This window comes from Protomyctophum parallelum (genome assembly GCF_964188405.1).
Source record: "Protomyctophum parallelum genome assembly, chromosome: 1".
Lineage (NCBI taxonomy): Eukaryota > Metazoa > Chordata > Actinopteri > Myctophiformes > Myctophidae > Protomyctophum > Protomyctophum parallelum.
Genome location: NC_139697.1, coordinates 6,081,759 through 6,104,132, shown reverse-complemented (window position 1 = coordinate 6,104,132; position 22,374 = coordinate 6,081,759). Strand labels below are relative to the sequence as shown.

Here is a 22,374-nt window from a genome sequence, read left to right as displayed (position 1 = left end):
TGTGAAAGCATTTATCTCCAATATACGATTACGTGCACACGCACAGGCACACACACACACACACACACACACACACACACACACACACACACACACACACACACACACACACACACACACACAGACAGGAACACGCACACACACACACACACACACACACACACACACACACACACACACACACACACACACACACACATCTATGCAGCTCCCTCATCATAGTGCGGCTGCTTAGCTCCTGAATACACAAGAATCGTTCAGTTTGTGATAAAAGCATGAAATTTGGTACAAAAAAAACCCCATAGCCCCATAGAAGTCCATGTATTTGGGCCCAACTTCACCTAGACTGTATTACCTTAATAAACATGGTCATGAATACTTTCTGCTTCCAGTCACTACTTTAAAGTCTCATTTCTAATGTCATAATATTCTTTTTGGAAAATTACCATAAAGTCGCGTATGTTCTACCGTTACCGTCTATGATCGGGATTCCCCACCCACTCGAGTCAAAATAAAAACCAACTAAGAAGAAGGGGGGAAGTCCCGCCTCGTTGTCTGGGCCAGCCAATGGGCCAGCTGGGCCCAAACGGATCTAGAAAGATGGCGATTCACAATTCAAGGACTGATAGGTTTCATTTTACGTTCATGTTAGACCCGGGGAACGCTTTGTCCATATTTTTTACAGTCTATCTATGGCTTATACACATGCCCTGTTGATATTCAGTTGTAAGGAAGCTTCTGGCTAAAGTTCAGAAATTGAATTCTGGATCATAAAAAAATGACTGATTTGACACCGAGATCACCCATATCAGACAATCATACAAGTGACGGCTGCCACTGGTGGCCATCTTGAAAAATGGCGGGCATCTTGAATATGCAATGACAATTTTCAATTATGCAAGACACTTACCTAGTACTATATATGGTAAATGAGTCTCAAATATCATATTATATATGTCATTCATAAGAAAACAGTTGTTGCTGACGGCCATTTTGAAAGATGGCTGCCATGGGTGCCATGTTGAAAATTCAGGATGCCTCCACATCCAATTATGTTTGGGATGCCTTTGGCTATATGTGTACCAAATGTCATGCTTTTATCACAAACTGAACGATTGTTATTATGGCTATATGCTGCACTATCAGGGCTTCAATGACTGATGAAAGTGGGTGAAATCGTCGGAACAAGTGTCTGCTTGTTAATCAATTAAGTGCTAATTAAAGAGCACACAGCTGTCTGAGATCTCAGTCCAGGAGGGGCCACTTAAAGCACACCATGGATTATATCTCCTCGCTTAGTTTAGATTACACCTAATCAACCAAGAGACTAAAGTGCAATCCCAAATAACATAGCTATATAATTTGTATGGCGTGTATAAATTGTTGTTTACTGTTTGTGTGATATTATTATAACTCTTATAACACTATTATTATTAATAATGTACTCATGAATTTTTAACACATCAGCTAATTAAATGCAAATTAAGGAGCAGAGGTGTCTGAGGTCTTATGTTTAAATTAACCTAAATTAGACTGTGTTTTAACTGAGATAAATTGGAAGACATCCACAGAGTTGAAGGAGAATGGTATCTTTTATGTGATTTTACATGTTTTCAGACTGCTCTTAAATTAATTAGTAAATTAACCCATTCTGACCGGGCACCCATTTTGGTGTCAGCATCATGTTATGCTTTAGCTATTTAAAAATAGCAGATCTACAAGCTCATATCGCGCCACCGAGTGGCGCGATACGAGCTTGTAGGTCTGCTATTTTTGAAAAATCGAAGAGCGACTGACATTTTTAGAATCTGATCTCAGGTCAGAATGGGTTCATCAGACCAGTGTGTGTCCGGCGGAAACCTCGTATGAATCTGATCTCAGGTCAGAATGGGTTAATTCTTGACTGTTGAGTTAAATGGTCACTTAAATGGACACTTAAGTGTCAATTTGGCCGTCAATTGGTGAATTAAATGCACTTAAGAGCAAAGAGGTGTCTCATGGGCTCTGTGTAATCTACCTTATCCTTCATTAGCACTATGGAAGCTTATGCAGCTTAGTACTTCTAACTCTGTTGTTGTAAAGCAGTCGTTTGGCTTTTTGGCACATAAAACTAGCCTCTGTTAAAGTAGAAGTAGCCTGAGCTAACGTGTTAGGTTTCTGGTCTAGAGGGGCGGGTCGCGGCTCAGATTTGCGCACGCCCTGATTGGATCTCATCAATCTGTCCGTCACCCCCGGCCCCTCCTCTCCTCCTAGTGCAGCGCTACGTCACATCATTTGGAGCGACGCCCACCCGGAAGGGTTGACTCCCACTTTTAGACCAGAGCGGCCAATGCGTTCCTCCAGGCTTTACATTTTTGCACCAACAAAAATGAAAGCCTGGTACCGAGGCTAAAGTAGAAGCAATGTGGGAACCCATCGGCAAAATTCCGATCTAGAATTTGCGTCCTCACCTTCGTCTTCGATGTTTGTGTTACGCAATGTTTGTGTTTACACGATTACTCAAAAGTGTCCATTCATTGTCAACGGGATGTAATGTTTGTGTAGGACAAAGTATGTGTTAATTAGCACATAAACCAAAAGCTGAACATAGGAGGGGCACCTTGGCTGGATTAGTAGCCAAGGTGCCTGGACCGCTAAGCCAGCCCAGGTCATGCCTGAAGAAGGTCAGTAGACCGAAAGCTTGCCAAAAATAAACTGATTGTGCGCAGATCTGAGTGTGCGGAGCTTCCCTTTATTTTTCCTCATACTCCTTTTGTGGCTCCAGCACCTCTCTAAAGTTTTTTTCAGCAGATGAGCGGTGGTTCCTTTTCTATAAAATGAATTCTATAAAAGCAAAACATGTCAACAATAAAACAAGGAAAGCAAGGAAACAGAAAACAGCACTGGTGAAAATCAAGAAATCAATACAGGACTACCGGTATATATGTTACAAAGGCCTGTCTGAAAAGGTGGGTCTTTAAAAGTTTTTTGAAAAGGTCCACAGAGGCCACAGATTTCAGGTGATATGGGAGGTCGTTCCAATACATAGCCTGGGGGTAGAACTAGCAAAGGTTCGGTAAGCTTTAGGCTTTAGTTTTGTGGGAGCAACAACAGCAGTAACTTGACGCTGCCAGATCCAAGAAGCTTGCTACACAAATTTGTTTCACAGCTTATTGGGATCTGGGATCACGGAAGCAAATTCGATGACGGGGCTGTTCCTTTTTTTCAAGATACTTGGTAGATGATTGGATGGGACCGTCTGTCTATCACCGTGTGGGCGTGCAAACACAACCAATCATATTGACGTGTCTATATAGCTTCACATCCGGTTTTGCACATATCCCGCCCTTAGCTCACGCTGATTGGTCCGGTACGGAACGGATTTCTTCAGCTCAACTCCCTGAGAGATCCCAGATGAGTGCTGTGTTGGGGAACATGGTTACCCAATACCGCCCTCATCTGGCAGCGTCAGGTTACAACAGCAGGGCTTTGGATGAGGATCTCAGAGACCTTCTGGGAACGTATATGGTTGGTGCAGGTCACAAATATATGGGGGTGCCTGGCCATGGAGTGTTCTGTGTGATGACGAGAATTTTAAAATATATATATTTTTTTCTAACAATATTTTTGGGGCTTTTTGCCTTTATTACTACCTACTTGTACAGTAGGTAGACAGAAAACGGGGGGGGGGGGTGGTGGGGGGGGGGGGGGGGGGACAGTAAAGTTCGTCGGGATCGGGACTCGAACCCGTGACACACTGTCATGCTGGATCACCAGCCAAGGTGCCTGCACCTATAATTTACTGGACCTATAATTTACTGGGAGCCAATGCAAGGAGAACAAGATGGGTGTGATATGTGAAAGGATATCCTGGGCCTGGTCAGCAATATGTCAGCAGCATTGAGTGAAAAGGGAATTAGCGTAATACAGACTTGAAGACACTGTATTTTATGTGTTGTAACCTCGGCTACGTTGAGAATGAGGGCTTGCCCTCAACTGTATTCCGAGTAGAGCTGGGACTCGATTAAAAAAAGTAATCTAATTAATCAGAGGCTTTGCGATTAATTAATCTAGATTAATCGCATTTTAATCGCATATCAATATTCAACCCGAGAACAGCGAGAAACCTTTTTTTTTAATGTTTTTTGGTATCCCAGTGAATCAACGAATAGTGACTACAGGATACCACTCATTTTCAACATTTTACTGTCATTAATATACCTGTTGTGGAAATAATAATAAAAAGTCACCCCATTCTGTGTTGCCTAGAACTGGAGGTCTGAAAAAAAAAATAGTAACAGTAACAAGTACATCTCAGTGACATCACAAAGCTGTACTTACTTCATATTGTTACTGTTTTTTGTCAGACCTCCAGTTCTAGGCAACACAAAATGGGGTGACTTTTTATTATTTCCAGTTTTCAGTACTATAGAAAAGCGCCCAGTGAGAAACGTTCCGCGGTGAAAAAAAAGGTGCGATTAATTTATCTGTAGTTAATCGCGATTAATTTTTCTGTAGTTAATTAATCTAAATTAATCGCAATTAGTCCCGGCCCTAATTCCGAGTATAAATAAAGGTGAGAAAGAAATGCATGGATGATCATTTCTAACAACCAGTGGAAAAAACGTTTTATTTATTTAGGTAAAGTATCAATACTGCAATATATAAATACTTTGTTACAAGTAGAAATGTAGGCCTACTTAAAATACCAAAAGTAGAAAATACTCACTATGCAGAATGTCCCATTTCAAGTTTTCAAATGTATGAAAAGTATTTTGCTGCGACGCACTGTGAGCTTGTAGATCGGCTATTTTCAAATGGCCTAAAATGTATATAGGGTTGTGGTTAATGTATGTTTTGTAATAATAATCCAAATCTACAAAGTAACTATAGTAACTAAAGCTGTCAAATAAATGTAGTGGAGTAAAAGTACAATATTTGGATCTAAGATGTAGTGGAGTAGAAATAAAAGTATTGGAAATACTCAAGTAGGGCCTACAAATACCTCAAAACTGTACTTAAGTACAGTACTTAAGTAAATGTACTTAGTTACTTGCAGAATACTGCACGATACGATACAAACTATGACCTCTGCATTGTGCACAGTACTTCTGTATAATAGAAATCAATAATCCATTAAAAGAAACTATACCTACTGACTTACTGAAAAGGGGGGGCTTTCAAACAAATGGAACAGAGCTGCCATCATTAACCCTGGCTCAAACAGAAATAAGCCTTGTTTTAACCCATTTTAGGCGGGAACCCCTTTTGGCGTTATGCTTCAGCTATTGAAAAATAGCAGATCTACAAGCTCATAGCGCGCCACCGAGTGGCGCGCTACGAGCTTGTAGGTCTGCAATTTTTTAAAAATCAAAGAACGACTGACGTATAGAAGACATTTTTAGAATCTGATCTCAGGTCAGAATGGAAAACTGTCAGGATGATGTAGAAGACATTTTTTAGAATCTGATCTCAGATCAGAATGCGTTAAACCAACAACGCTGTACTCACCCTTGGGTGAAAGAAGAGGTGTTTTTTAATTGGAAAGAGAGAGTGCATGTCCCCATGGTCACTCTCCCACATCACGCAGCACAGACAGTAATAGTCCTTCTCCACTCAGAGCCCTGCCAGCTCCTCATTAACCTTGAAAACACAGAACAATGGGCCATTGTTCACTTTGTAAAATGATATGCAATTGTCATACCTTGTATATCCAAAACGTTTCATTTTTTTTATTGATACGGTATTTAGAAATATATTAACTCATTCTGAACGGGCACCCATTTTGGTGTTGGCATCATGTTATGCTTTAGCTATTGAAAAATAGCAGATCTACAAGCTCATATCGCGCCACCGAGTGGCGCGATACGAGCTTGTAGGTCTGCTATTTTTGAAAAAAATCGAAGAACGACTGACATTTTTATAATCTGATCTCAGGTCAGAATGGGTTCATCAGACCAATGTGTGTCCAGTGGAAACCTCGTATGAATCTGATCTCAGGTCAGAATGGGTTAAATGGTGAAAATAGCCGATGTACAGTACACAAGTTCACGAGTCACATCGTTACATGTGAGCTTGTAGATCCGCTGTTTTCACTACTTTTGTGCAACACTTGTTTGATGGCAGATAATTTACAAAAAAATATATAATAAAAGATGAAATGTGGAGATACAAGGTTTGCATCTACCGTGTACTTTCAGTGTTGTATAAATGGACAAATATCTCCAAATAGAACCAAAAACATTATTCACACTTAATGGATTTTATTTATAACGCACTTTATATTCGCAAGAATCTCAAAGTGCTACAGAGTGAATAAAAGCAAAAGAAACAACATACCATTAAAAACATCTAAAAGAACAGTAACATTAAAACATAAGGGCAAGGCTATAAAAATGCTTTGGTAAAAAGGAAAGTTTTGAGTCCTCTCTTAAAAGTGTCTACCGACTGTGGGGCTCTCAGGTGGGTGGGGAGAGCGTTCCACAGTTCGGGGGCGACCGAGCAGAAAGCCCGGTCACCCATGGTGCGTAGGTTGGTCTTTGTGGGTTTGAGGAGGTTGGTGTTTGAGGAGCGGAGGGAGCGGGTTGAGGATTGAAGGGTGACAAGTTCCTTGAGGTAGGGGGGGGCGTTGCCGTGGATGCACTGGTGGGTTAGCAGGGAAATCTTGTCACCCTTGTCATCACTTCACCCTTATCTGGTCTTGTTGGGTAACAGGAACCATGTTATGAGCACCATGCAGGTGCGTTGACTTTGAACCTTGGTTGAAGTGTTTTATAATTGACGTACTGAAGCTAAATGTTAGCTTAAAATGTAGATGCAAAGTGGAATAGGTTCAACATACAGCATAATAAAATAATTGACAGTATTCTAAAATATGTAGCCTATACTGCATGCTGTGTAGACTATAGTATACATTCTCTATCTATTATCTACGCATCTTTACATGCACACTAACAACCTGCTATTATGCCATGAAATCAACTCTTTATTAAATCGGTTCATGTAAACCTCACCTCCCATTTCCAATGACACTGATAAGCTGTGATCCTTCTGGTAAGAAAGGGGATTACTGTGAGATATTAAGGCCAATGTTTGCCTTGGTGGGGAATTTATAGGGCAGGCCTTATCTCATTTACTGAAAGGACCACTTCACCACTTTTCAACCTATCTTCATATAATAGGTCCTCACTAATAATCATGAAAAAATGGCACAATTCTTTTCTACTCAGTCTGTGTCTCATAGGAGGGCTGTGGGCAGTTTAGAAACCGTCTTCCAGTGACATCATCATTAGGCAGAATTATTTTTAAACAAGATATTTTTACAAAAATGTTTAGATTTTCATTATTGTGTGAACGATGACTTCCATTTTCGCATTGCAACTTTTCAGGACTAGAAACCCTGTAGTTTCAATTAGCTTGTATTCCCCATCGATGATGTCACTGGAAGACGGTTTCTGAACTGCCCACAGCCCTCCTATGAGACACAGACCGAGTAGAAAAAAAATTGCGCCATTTTTTCATGATTATTAGTGAGGACCTATTATATGAAGATAGGTTGAAAAGTGGTGAAGTGGTCCTTTCAGTAAATGAGATAAGGCCTATAAATTCCCCACCAAGGCAAACATTGGCCTTAATATCTCACAGTAATCCCCTTTCTTAGCAGAAGGATCACAGCTTATCAGTGTCATTGGAAATGGGAGCTGAGGTTTACATGAAAAGGATTTGATGCTGTGCTGCTGCTGGTGGTGGTGTACTGTAAGCTCACTCAGTGTACCATGTCCATGTTCTCAGCATGTTTGTGATTTGTGTAGAATTACACAGTCTCCTTAATGTTCACAGTTCACACACACACACACACACACAGTGGTTCTCAAAAGTGGAGCCCTTGAGGGGGTTCTAAATGGGACCCTTAGAGGTCTGGAACTTGAAATTGACCTAAAAAGAAAAAGACCCTGCACACTGTCTTCAAGATATTTAATGCACAAAATAAGGTTTCAGTCGGCCGCACACTGACCACACTGATGACGGTGAGTGCACAACTGAAACATATCTTTTGCATTACATTGTTTCTGTAACTGAAGTCTGTGAGAATCTTTGTTTGTGTTCTCGTATGTTGGCTGTCTACTAGCTCCTACGCAACCGTCTTATCAAGTACTTTCTTTTACCTACGTACGTTCACAGACCATGACCAGATAGGGCCATGGGAATGAGGGCCAGTACGGCTTCAAATACTTCAAAATAACCTGAAATACTGACGTCATGAGTCCTAGTCCATAACACATCAAATACACGGTCGGTGCCGTACAAGACATGGATCAAAGGGATTCTGTAAAAAGGCAGCACTGGCAACCTGAAAAGTCTTCTGCTTTGATTTAAAAAGAACTGAGGGTTCTAGCAGACCTGCCATTTTCTGGGAGTTTCGTTCCAGATATCTAGTGCAGCATAAAAACTAAAAGCTGCTTCTCTGTGTTACAGTACGTTTTGACTCTGGGGTCAGAAAGCAGACCCTGTACCTGAGAGCTATGGATCATAACATAACCGAAGATCAGAAATGTTGATCCTCAGCCAGTCAATGCTTTATAAACCAGCAGTAATATTTTTATATCAACTCTTTGACAGATAGGAAGTGGGATAAGATCTGAGAACTTGAGTGATATGATCCTGCACCTTCCTGGTCTTGGGAGACTTGAGCAGCGTTTCAGAGTTCTGAACCGACAGCGGCTATCGAATAGATTTTCTCCTTTTGTTTTCGCCACAAGTTAGTCTTACTTGGCCCCCTTATATATAAATGATTTTGCTTCGGTAACTCCTAGATCATGGGTTCTCAACCACCCCTCTGGTGGTACTCAGAGGAGTCGCCCAAAAAAGGAGAATAAAAGACAAAAGTGGAATGAAATATTTATATTAATACAGGTATTGTTCTGACCAAGCAATTTGTTGAAATAGGCTCTCCATGCAGCCGTGCTGAAATGAGCATGACAGCACAGCTAGCCGTAAGATTTTAGAACGGATCACGATTAGAAATAAATCAGTTGTGCATCAGAGCATCAGCAAAATGATCTTAGGAAAGGAACAAAAACAAAACAAAGAACAAGAATACATTTAATTTTCCTCCTGGGTTAATAATAGCTGAATGGGATGGGGCAGGTCTACGCTCCTGTACTTGGAGAGCCAGATCTTTTCTGTGGTGGTACTTCAGTATAAAAAGGTTGAAAACCCCTGTCCTAGATTATTCTCAATTATATTTGCTGACGACACCAACATTATTATTTCACATGATAATTTTGAAATATTATTTAGGGTAGCAAAATATGATGTTTTAGCATGTGTCTCAAACTGGTTCCAGACAAACAAGCTGTCATTAAATGTAGAGAAATCCCATTTTATTTTATTTTGTAATAAAGGTAAGAGCTATTCTAGGGATCATAGTTGATGACAAACTTAATTGGGAAAAAACACATTGATCATGTAGCAATGAAGTCTGTAGGCATAATTAGGAAGGTGTGTAGCTACATTATTGAACAGAAGTAGTTTTTTAACACTGTATTATAGTTACATTTTTCCTATCCTATTGTAATATAATATGGGCTAGCACTCATTCATCTCATCTTCAAAACATTATTTTATTTCAAAAAAGATTTGTTAGACTAGCAACCTCCTCAGATCGATTTGAACCATCTGCTCCTCTTTTCAAGAAATTAAACATTTTGTCTGTCTCTGAGGTAAATTCTTTACAGATATGTATATTTGTGTACAAATGCATTTATGACTATCAAAAATGTTTCCTTTCTTTTAATTCAAATATTCATTCATATGCCACACGTCAATCCAAGGACCTGCACACACCTTATTGTCGTACTTCCCTTAGGCAGTTCTCAATAGGATATAGAGGGTCTACTCTTTGGAATGCTATTGATTCTAGACTGAAAGAATCTCCATCTCTGCTAGTCTTTAAAGCAAACTACAAACAAACACTATTATCCAAAACATAGTAGTTTAATTCACAGTTGGCTACATGTGTGAGTAGATCTGCAGATGGGTTGTTATTATGACCGTAATATAAAATATTGTGGGAATAAATAAAACCTAAAAACCATAGTCCTTGTGCCAATTAGTTCCTCCCCACACACATTAAGTGTATTGTCACTGCTGCCAGTGCCCCCATGCACTGGGAGGCCCAAACACTCCCTGCTGACATGCAGGTGCCGCCCCAGCCCGTATAGGGATACGTGCAGTGACAAATATCACCCTCCGCACCGGATTCACCATGGTGGATTCACCAATCACCATGGTAGATTCGAACCCACGACCTCCGCGTGCCGGTGGTGGAAAGACTTATTTAGAGAGACACCGCTCCTCTCTGTCTCTCCTTCTCTCTCTATTCTTCTCTCTATTTCTCTCTCCCAACACGGTTCGAGGCAGATGGCCGCCCACCCTGGAGTCAGGTTCTGCTTGACGTTTCTTCGTTTTTCGTTGCCACTGTCGCAAAATCTGCTTGCTCTGGGTGGGATCTCTGTCGGTCCTTTGCTCTACATGTAAAGTGTCTTGAGACAACTTTGACACTTTGACACAAATTTAATTGAATTACAGAAGAATTTACTGTAGATAAATGCATAGAAACATTGTTCTTCCTTTCCAAATCCAGCTGAGGCATAAGTCTTCTGACTTTGTAATTGTCTTTGGGTTGGCTGCTGAAATTCAGGCCTGAGATTTCTGGTTGGGTTGTGTTTTTCTTTTCTTTTTATTACATTACCGATTGAAGCCGAGTGCTGACTTTTAATCGTTCTTCCTTGGTTCCAAAAGCAATTAAATTAACTTTTGTCTTTTTTTCATCTCATTAAAAAAGGCAAGGTTACCTAGTTTGTAAACATCTGCAGCAGACATGCTAATCCTGTGGTATTTCGTTATCTCTCCAGCCAGGCACACTTAGCTTTAGGTCTCTCACTTGTACACTTATCCCAAAACACTGAAACGTCGCGCAAAGCCACGGCCAGGGAGTTGTGGAAAGAGTAGTCACAAAATAGGTGGAACTGCAGCTCAGGTTGCTAAAACCCCCCAGAAGACATAGAGAGAACATGACCTTGGTGTCCTCCGTGGTATACTGCAGCTACAGGCATGATGGGAATACATGACCTCTCACATGTGCCTGTCACACTCTCTCTCTCTCTCTCTCTCTCTCTCTCTCTCTCTCTCTCTCTCTCTCTCTCTCTCTCTCTATCTCTCTCTCTCTCTTTGTTTTTGCTCCCTCTGATTCTTTGCTTGTTCTTTTGATTTTTCTCTTGGGTTCTGGATCTCTCTCTCTCTCTCTCTCTCTCTCTCTCTCTCTCTCTCTCTCTCTCTCTCTCTCTCTCTCTCTCTCTCTCTCACTCTCTCACTCTCTTTGTTTTTGCTCCCTCTGATTCTTTGCTTGTTCTTTTGATTTTTCTCTTGGGTTCTGGATCTCTCTCTCGGTAGCTGTCTCTCTCTGACGCACGCACGGTCGCACGCACACACCACACACATGCACGTACACACATGCACACACACAAGCACACACACACACACGCTTGCACGCACACACACTTACACATCACTTTGACATTTCGCAGCTCTCTGCATCTTCTCTCTCTCTCTCGCTGTCTCGTTCTCTCTCCCCAGTGGCGGTCGACTATCTACAGTACGTGTCAGCTGCTCTTTCATGTCTTGCGACACACTGACCCCGTTTGACCCCGCTGTCTTTCTTCTCCGTCGGTGACCTCTCCGTGGCACTTCTTCCCTCCCCTTGCACCCTTGCTCCCTCCCTCCTTCCCTCGCACGTCGCTCCTCTTTGATGTTGTGCTCCTGTTTAAAGATTTCCCGTCGATTGTTGTTCCAACACCAATCTGCTTGACATTCTCTCAAATACCTCTACGTTCATTCTCTCCAACTCTCTCTGGTTCATTCTCTCATGGATTAAAGTTCTCAGTCGTCCACGACTGATTTCAGTCTTTTTGATTCCATAGAAGTCAGCATCATGTCTTCTTTGGAGCCATGTTGGACGGTGAAAACACGCATTGACAGCTTGTAGATCAGTCTATATCAGGGGTGAAAACACGCATTGACAGCTTGTAGATCAGTCTATATCAGGGGTGAAAACACGCATTGACAGCTTGTAGATCGTCCAAAATGTAGATCATGATCTACCAGTAGATCACGAAGGCTGTGCATGTACAGTAACCACATGGCCCTGAAAATATATCATTTTAATGTAAACAAATAAAAAGGCATCTGCCACTTATTAAGTATTAAGGTGACGTGATTGACTTCAAACAGGGCCTGCAAGCTCAAACCCACAATGCAGTACTTTCAAGTACTGTATCACGAACAATAGCATTACAAAGTTATTATATACAAGAAAACCCTTCCATTAAAAAAAAAAAAGATCCCCTGTATTTCCTATTCCAAGTGCGTTTGTCTCAGTGGCGTGCACAGACATTTAGAGGGGCAGGTGCTCAAGTGAAAAAAAGGGCACCTTGTGCAGCACATTTTGGTGCAAGAACCCATTTTGGTGCTTTAGCTATTGAAAAATAGCAGATCTACAAGCTCATAGCGCGCCACCGAGTGGCGCGCTACGAGCTTGTAGGTCTGCTATTTTTTTTTTAATCGAAGAACCACTGACATAGAAACATAGCTTTAGATTGTGGGGGCCTAAATAATAAATAATATAGTAGAAGCGTTTTTTTTATCAAGATTTGATCAATGTCACCATGGTCCTCCACACACTACAAATTTCTTTTTTTCCTTCTTTTTAAGAGCAAAATTGCCAAAAGGGCAGGGGGTGCTCTAGCACCCCCTAGTGTCTATCTGTGCACGCCACTGGTTTGTCTTATATGTAACGCCATGGCCATAATTCCAAAGCCCCTCGGGTACCCTTTTTTGGGGGGTAGATCTGGTTGAGGTTGTCATTTTGAGAGTAGCTCTCAAGTCAAAAAGTGAGGGCACACCTGGTCTATATGTTCAGTTATCATTTATTTTAGCGTTTGATGTGGTTAAACAGACTAGCAATTATTTTCCGAAGAATCTTCCATGAAATCTGTAATAGTCTCGGTCGGATATCTCATATGAAAGCAAAGGTTAAAGCCTCAATCTGTAACCTAAGGTGACAGCATCCAGGACCAGGAGACAATATTACCAAAACATGGTCATTTTACATTATTGTGTTGATTGTTTATGAATCAGCTCTAGTGTGTGGGGCGGCTCCTTTCATGCTGTCTCACAGATCACACATTTAAGACGTGGTCATGCAAACATTTTCAGTGGTGAGATTTTATTTAGCTTTAATCCATGTTCTCTCCTTGACTTAGTCTAAAACCCTCCCTGCTGCGCCGACGCTATAAACCAGCGGTTCCCAAACGTTTTAGCCCGTGACCCAGAAGAGAGATCGGATGTTTGCCCCACCGAGACCCCAACTAGTATAGCAGCTCTACAAGCTCACAACACGGCGCAAAGCCAGCTTGTAGTATTCAAGTATTTTTATTTTATTTTACATCAATAACTGAAATAAAATATATAGAAAAATACAAAACAAGTGGGTAAATAAAAAAATAAAAGGGGGGGGGGGGAGATGGCCAATGATTATGTAAAAAATATTACCGCAAAGTAGTTTAGGAACGGTTGCCAAACTCTGGTATATTTATGAGTGGAGCCCCTGATCGTATATTTAAGTTCTTCGAGCTTGAGATGTGACATAACATCCTCCACCCAACGTTTGTGAGATGGCGGCGCTGCTTGTTTCCAATTAAATAGTATCAGGCGTCTGGCAAGTAAAGAGGAGAACGCTATAGCTTCAGCCTGATGAGTTGGTATTTGTCAGCGAGCTTGTAGATCACTAGTTGATCGGCCACTTTCACTATTCTTAAACATGTTGTTTTCTAATTTATGGAACTTCTTTGATTTCTTCATGACATTACTGAAACGAATCACTGAATTCTGTTTTTTTTTTTTTTTTTTTGGGGGATGTTATTGAAAATGTTTTGAAATAATAATAAATAAATAAAAATGTTGGAAACAAAACTAATAATAATAAAGGGACCCATAAAAGTGTGTCCGAGACCCACAAATGGATCCCGACTCGCTGCTTGCAGTGCTATAAACTGTATCGTCGTCAATTCGCCACACAAGGCCAACAACGCAATGTCATATAAAATTACATCTCTAAATCATACTCTGACATACGACAGTGCACTTGTCAAAGGACAAGGTCAAAAAGATCAGTTATTGATTATTATCACATTTTGAAAGGCCAATTTCACGTCGTGTGCGTTACATATCCTATAGCTGACTTCAAGATTAATGTTAATCAACGTTTTTACATTTGCATGTGAAACACACAGCTGTCAGACGTGACAAATGAAAGGTGATGATGTTGCATGTTCTGACAATATAGATGTCCATATAATATTTGTCAGTATACTGTAGGCTATGCGTTGGAAAATGAAACCATTTTGCTTTGACTGAGCAATTCCCCTCTCTCTCTCTCTCTCTCTCTCTCTCTCTCTCTTCTCTCTCTCTCTCTCTCTCTCTCTCTCTCTCTCTCTCTCTCTCTCTCTCTCTCTCTCTCTCTCTCTCTCTCTCCCTCTCTCTCTCTCTCTCTCTCCCTCTACAGAAAGCAGACCTGGCTGTAGCTGGTTTCACCATCACCTCAGAGAGGGAGAAGGTCATAGACTTCTCCAAGCCGTTCATGTCCCTGGGCATCAGCATCCTTTATCGGGTCCATATGGTAAGCAGGCCAGTGTTGAATTTGACAGGTAGCAAATTTAGATTTTAGTTTAGTCATATAGTCTTTTGAATAACATGTATTTCGTTTTAGTCACATTTTAGTAATCTGAAACGCTTTAGTGTTATAGTCTAGTTTTAGTTGAGTAAATGTCATAAGATTTTAGACTAAAATGTATTTCGGCCGACCTTGATGTCATCATAATAGCTGATTTAACACTTGGTTGCATGCTGAAAGTAGCAGATCTACAAGCTTACAACGCGTCAAAGCGCACAACGCATTGTAAGCTTGTGGATCTGCTATTTTGCATGCAACCAAGCATAAATGACTTGTCTTTTAGTTCTACTGGATCTCTTCTACACTAGTCCCTCCCTACTATTTCGTTTTTATCGGTTGACCAAATTGTCAGTATATTTAGTCATCGTAGCTTAGTTTTTTATTTTGTTTTCCTCAACTTGTGTGTAGATCATTACCGACACTCTCGTATGATGAAGTGGACTTAGTAGAGCATTCATTTTTCAAAACAACATGCAGTTAAAAGATACAAGGCTTCTTCCCAACAGCAAATCAGCGATGATATCTTTGTGACACAAACACACACACACACACACACGCACGCACACACGCGCGTGAGCACACACACACACACACACACACACACACACACACACACACACACGCACACACACACACACACACACACACGATCGAGGGCACATCGTAGGACATATTTAATGATGGTAATCTATGTAATTGTTTTAAGCTGTTGACTTATGCACGCACATTAGGGAGGCTGCCACGATGTTTATCGGCGTGCTGCTCCCTGGTGTTAAACAGTGTTAATTTATGTGTGGCACACTGCTCTCACTTCATTAATAGGCCTACTTAACCAATATCTGACTGTATCCCTCTGTGATTTTTTTTTTTGCAGATCTACAAGCTCGTAGCGCGCCACCGAGTGGCACGCTACGAGCTTGTAGGTCTGCTATTTTCATTTTGTTACTTAAAGTATCTATAGAGGAAAAAACGACTTTTCTGGCCTTGCGACACATTGTGAGCTTGTAGATCGATCGGCTAATTTCAGATGGCCAAAATCTAGGGCTGAATTTTTTAATATTATGTTTTGTAATAATAATCAAAGTAACTAGTAAGTTAGTAACTAAAGTGTAGTGGAGTAAAGGTACTGCATGTATAGGCTACAATATTTCCCTCTGAGATTTAGTGGAGTAGAAGTAAAAGTATTGGATATTGTTTATATATATATTGATAAGTTTTGGAAATTGGAAATACTCAAGTAAAGTACAAATACCTCAAAATTGTATACAGTACTTAATTAAATGTACTTTGTTACTTTCCACCATAGACATACAATTTTTAAACGGTTTGGTTTGTTATAAACGTCAGAGACGTCCACATACGCTTTTATATGACGTTCATATAAAAGTAAAAATTCATATAAACATAACATTAAGTAGATAACAAGCACCAAAAGTAAAAGTACTTTCAAACATGTTTGAAAATAGCCTATAGAAATAGGGCTGAATGTATGTTTTATAATACATTGTAGACATGGTTACATCTCTGCATGCGGTCTCATTGAAATCCTCTTTTGAGTTAGGATTAAGTTAAGAAACATCAGACTTTGAAACAAATACAATATAATGGTTTTAGTGCACTGGACGTACGTTAACTTTAGGATATCGTGTGGGGAACAAAATGAACAGAACAGAACATGATACTGCATAAACTAACACAATTCTGGCGGAGGAAAAGCGGAAAAAAACACAGATGGTCAAGCCAGAGGGCCAGAATCGACACATTCACAGCCTTTGGAGTGTGCCATAACTTCATGGTTCGGATTCATACAACCTTTCCGCTGAGGTGTGGAGACGTTTGAATGAACGAACAGTCTTTCTGAGTCCAGCATGTGAGTGAGATCCACCAGCTCCGAGCTGTAGCCAGACCCCAGGGGCAGACCAGCCTGTGACAGCCACTCAGTTAGTGTTCAATTAAATTAAATCTTTATTTCAGAGCCAAGGGAGAACCATAACACAATATAATAAAAATACAATACAATAAAAAGACATCCACCATGTTCAGTTGGGAACATACTGTATACAAGCTAGTGCACCAATAGTTCCACAGTAATCTAGACTCTCTGGAGACCCTGTGTATAGTTACTGTAGTATATAATCCACAGTAACAACAATAAAACATTTAAATAAAATGAACACAAAGGACTTCATTGGGCACTGTTGTAAATGGCTATATGGACATGAGGGTGAAATGTGGACGACGCTGTGAAATGTACTGATTAATTAAGATTCACACAAAAAGGGTGTAAAAAGGGAACCAAGTCCTTCCCTTTGCCTTTTTATTGGTTGTAATTTGGGCTGTGTTTCAGCAGACGATGTGTGCGTTCTCGTGTAAAGGGTAAGAAAAAATGAGAACGCAACTTTTGACGTGTTATATGGAGATCGTTGCCGTCTAAAAGAGGCCTAAGTCAGTCAGTCAGTCAGTAATTAAACGTACCGACAGGGAGCTGTAGCTCCCTGGGAACATTGTTCTGATCATCATTAATCACAGTTCACTTGAGAATCGCATATTTCCTCGTTAAGCTGTTGATGAGAGTGGAAATTGTGTTGTGTCGTGTCTAACTCTTAACTCTGTGGATCATCTATGTATACGCTTGTCAACGTGAACGATGAAAACTGAAAGGTTGCTGTCTCAGAATGCACTGACGTGCGTGCGTGCCTGTGTGCGTGCCTGTGTGTGTGTGTGTGTGTGTGTGTGTGTGTGCGTGTGTGTGTGTGTGTGTATGTCTCAGGGTCGAAAGCCAGGATACTTCTCATTCTTGGACCCGTTCTCTCCAGCTGTGTGGCTCTTCATGCTGTTGGCCTACCTGGCTGTCAGCTGTGTGTTGTTCTTAGCCGCCAGGTAATGCACAGTCGCACACACACACACACACACACACACACACACACACACACACACACACACACACACACACACACACACACACACACACACACACACACACACACACACGTTTTATTTGGGACAAACACCTGTACAATCTACAATATATTCTTAGTCCTGTTGTCCCATATATTGCTGCTAAGCTGAAGCCCAGAAAACCAGAGGGAGAGCAACAAATTATTATCATGCAAATCTACAACACCTTCATAACATTACTCTCCCTCTCTCACACACACACACACACACATGCACGCGCACGCACGCACACACTCACAGACACACACTTACACACACACACACACACGCACACAACACACACACACACACACACGCTCGCTCGATCTATTGCCCTCGCGCCCCATGCTCTGTCTGATTGTTATTCTGTTGAATCACTATCAGTGCTCTTTATTGGCAGGTTGAGTGTCTGACAGTGCCAGGGAAACAAACAAGTGCACAGGGGAGAAATCTTTAGCAACAAACAAACAATAAAGCAATCATACAGTCTGTATAAAGTGTTAGCTGCCTGCCGGTGCTGCTGCGGCATGCGTGCGTCTCCTCTCTCTCGCCACATTTCCAATTTAAATTCAAGGGCTGATGTTACAGCTGGCAGAGAGTGCACAGCACGACGATGTGTACACTGCCACAGCGCACGCTGACGGAATTACATCTCTGTCTGTCTGTCTGTCTGTCTGTCTGTCTGTCTGTCTGTCTGTCTGTCTGTCTGTCTGTCTTTCTGTCTGTCTGTCTGTCTGTCTGTCTGTCTGTCTGTCTTTCTTTCTAGTAGCCTATACAAATGTAGAACTCCAGATCTCTACACAGCATTGTAGAGATTCTACAGTCCTCAGAATCAGCCCCGGTCCGATTCTGTTTTGCGCCCAATGCAAGATTATTATTAGCAACCGCTAACCCCGCACATGCACGTGTGCATAAGTGTTGTGGATTGGCTACTTTCACTGCTACTTTCACTACTTTAAAATGTTTGTATTTTTATAATAACGAAAAAGGAACGGTTTTGGACATACAAGGCATGCAGCGACAATTTGAGTTAAATGAACGCTGAGGATTTCGGAGTAATTTCGGAACAATGAAACTTCTGACTAATGACACGGCACCCCCCCCCCCCCCCCCCCCCCCCACCACCAACAGGTTGAGTCCGTACGAGTGGTACAACCCTCACCCGTGTCTGCGTGAGCGCAGGGACATGCTGGAGAACCAGTACACGCTGGGGAACAGCCTGTGGTTCCCCGTGGGAGGCTTCATGCAGCAGGGCTCCGAGATCATGCCCCGCGCCCTGTCCACCAGATGTGTCAGTGGAGTCTGGTGAGTTTCAATTACAATGTAGGCCAGTGGCGTGCACAGATAGACACTAGGGGGTGCTAGAGCACCCCCTGCCCTTTTGGCAATGTGCTCTAAAGAAAAAAATAATAATAATTTGTAGTGTGTGGACCATGTGGTGACATTGATCAAATCTTGATAAAAACGCTTCTACTATATTATTTAGGCCCCCACAATCTAAAGCTATGTTTCTATCTCAGTGGTTCTTCGATTTAAAAGAAAAGCAGACCTACAAGCTCGTAGCGCGCCACTCGGTGGCGCGCTATGAGCTTGTAGATCTGCTATTTTTCAATAGCTTTAAAGCACCAAAATGGGTTCCCGCCCCAAAATGCGCTGCACAAGGTGCCCTTTTTTTCACTTGAGCACCTGCCCCTCTAAATGTCTGTGCACGCCACTGATTTAGGCATTTAGCAGACACCCTCAATCCAGAGAGACTTACAGTAAGCAAGAACATCACATGGTCAAAGATCATAAGTTAGCTAAGTCCCTAACATCCGTCTAACTAGGATATCTGTACACTAAAACAATATTATGAGTGAGTGCTATGCTAATCTAAGATACATAATGTTTAGCCTGAAGTGGTGGGCTTTCAGACAATGGCGGAAGATTGGGAGTGAGCCTGCAGTTCTGATTGAAATGGGAAGTTCAATTCCATAGTTTTGGAGACAGAAGGGAGAAGAGTCTGCAGAGACAGCTTCCGTTACTCGGTCAGCTATTGGGAGGTGTGGTTGGATAAAGAAGAAAAAATCTGCACACCAATTGATGCTCCCAAAGATTCTTTACTGAATGGTAACGTTGTACGGTGTAGTTGGATACCCTGCATGGGCCTATAGCATTCGGAGATTGTGGAATATAGTTACGCGAGACCACAGCGGGGCAGCGGGGACTGCCCATAAGTCAGACCTCCCGTTAGTCCGACCTGTTCTACAAATCACCCGTGCTGCGGGTTACAAATCACCCATGCTGCGGGTTACAAATCACCCATGCTGTGGGTTACAAATCACCCGTGCTGCGGGTTACAAATCACCCGTGCTGCTGGTTACAAATCACCCGTGCTGCGGGTTACAAATCACCCGTGCTGCGGGTTACAAATCACCCATGCTGCGGGTTACAAATCACCCATGCTGCGGGTTACAAATCACCCATGCTGCAGGTTACAAATCACCCGTGCTGCGGGTTACAAATCACCCGTGCTGCGGGTTACAAATCACCCATGCTGCGGGTTACAAATCACTCATGCTGCGGGTTACAAATCACCCATGCTGCGGGTTACAAATCACCCGTGCTGCGGGTTACAAATCACCCGTGCTGCGGGTTACAAATCACCCATGCTGCGGGTTACAAATCACCCGTGCTGTGGGTTACAAATCACCCATGCTGAGGGTTACAAATCACCCATGCTGCAGGTTACAAATCACCCGTGCTGCGGGTTACAAATCACCCATGCTGAGGGTTACAAATCACCCATGCTGCAGGTTACAAATCACCCATGCTGCGGGTTACAAATCACCCGTGCTGCGGGTTACAAATCACCCGTGCTGCGGGTTACAAATCACCCATGCTGCAGGTTACAAATCACCCATGCTGCGGGTTACAAATCACCCGTGCTGCGGGTTACAAATCACCCGTGCTGCGGGTTACAAATCACCCGTGCTGCGGGTTACAAATCACCCATGCTGCGGGTTACAAATCACCCATGCTGCGGGTTACAAATCACCCGTGCTGTGGGTTACAAATCACCCATGCTGAGGGTTACAAATCACCCATGCTGCAGGTTACAAATCACCCATGCTGAGGGTTACAAATCACCCGTACTGCTGGTTACAAATCACCCGTGCTGCGGGTTACAAATCACCCGTGCTGAGGGTTACAAATCACCCGTACTGCTGGTTACAAATCACCCGTGCTGCGGGTTACAAATCACCCGTGCTGAGGGTTACAAATCACCTGTGGCTTCCTGTGAGTTTATAGGGTTAGGTTAGGGTTTGGGATAGTGTTAATAATGGTGGGATTAACGGACCGGGTGGTGTGTGGAGTAACTGGTGAGTTACAGCAGGAGAGTTTGGGTGGTGTGTGGAGTACTAAAGTTACAGCAGGAGAGTTTGGGTGGTGTGTGGAGTACTAAAGTTACAGCAGGGAGAGTTTGGGTGGTGTGTGGAGTACTAAAGTTACAGCAGGAGAGTTTGGGTGGTGTGTGGAGTACTAAAGTTACAGCAGGGAGAGTTTGGGTGGTGTGTGGAGTAATACAGTTACAGCAGGAGAGTTTGGGTGGTGTGTGGAGTACTAAAGTTACAGCAGGGAGAGTTTGGGTGGTGTGTGGAGTACTAAAGTTACAGCAGGGAGAGTTTGGGTGGTGTGTGGAGTAATACAGTTACAGCAGGAGAGTTTGGGTGGTGTGTGGAGTACTAAAGTTACAGCAGGGAGAGTTTGGGTGGTGTGTGGAGTACTAAAGTTACAGCAGGGAGAGTTTGGGTGGTGTGTGGAGTAATAAAGTTACAGCAGGAGAGTTTGGGTGGTGTGTGGAGTACTAAAGTTACAGCAGGGAGAGTTTGGGTGGTGTGTGGAGTAAATAAAGTTACAACAGGGAGAGTTTGGGTGGTGTGTGGAGTAATAAAGTTACATCAGGGAGAGTTTGGGTGGTGTGTGGAGTAATACAGTTACAGCAGGAAGAGTTTGGGTGGTGTGTGGAGTACTAAAGTTACAGCAGGAAGAGTTTGGGTGGTGTGTGGAGTACTAAAGTTACAACAGGGAGAGTTTGGGTGGTGTGTGGAGTAATAAAGTTACATCAGGGAGAGTTTGGGTGGTGTGTGGAGTACTAAAGTTACATCAGGGAGAGTTTGGGTGGTGTGTGGAGTAATACAGTTACAGCAGGGAGAGTTTGGGTGGTGTGTGGAGTACTAAAGTTACAGCAGGAAGAGTTTGGGTGGTGTGTGGAGTAATACAGTTATAGCAGGAGAGAGTTTGGGTGGTGTGCGGAGTAATAAAGTTACAGCAGGGAGAGTTTGGGTGGTGTGTGGAGTAATACAGTTACAGCAGGAGAGAGTTTGGGTGGTGTGTGGAGTAATAAAGTTACATCAGGGAGAGTTTGGGTGGTGTGTGGAGTAATACAGTTACAGCAGGGAGAGTTTGGGTGGTGTGTGGAGTACTAAAGTTACAGCAGGAAGAGTTTGGGTGGTGTGTGGAGTAATACAGTTATAGCAGGAGAGAGTTTGGGTGGTGTGTGGAGTAATAAAGTTACAGCAGGGAGAGTTTGGGTGGTGTGTGGAGTACTAAAGTTACAGCAGGGAGAGTTTGGGTGGTGTGTGGAGTAATACAGTTACAGCAGGAGAGTTTGGGTGGTGTGTGGA

At 42.4% G+C, this 22,374-nt stretch overlaps 1 protein-coding gene across 1 annotated transcript in view; it reads left to right on the top strand.

Annotated features, from left to right (window-relative positions):
- Positions 1–22,374, top strand: part of LOC310875093 (glutamate receptor ionotropic, kainate 5-like) — a gene marked incomplete at its 3' end in the record, with an annotated part of 241,116 nt that overhangs the window by 200,346 nt on the left and 18,396 nt on the right. Inside the window, exons 13-15 of the mRNA XM_083788160.1 lie at positions 14,603–14,716; positions 17,541–17,650; positions 18,839–19,012. Coding sequence (XP_083644286.1) covers positions 14,603–14,716; positions 17,541–17,650; positions 18,839–19,012 — 398 coding nt within the window. The remainder of the gene's footprint in view (positions 1–14,602; positions 14,717–17,540; positions 17,651–18,838; positions 19,013–22,374) is intronic.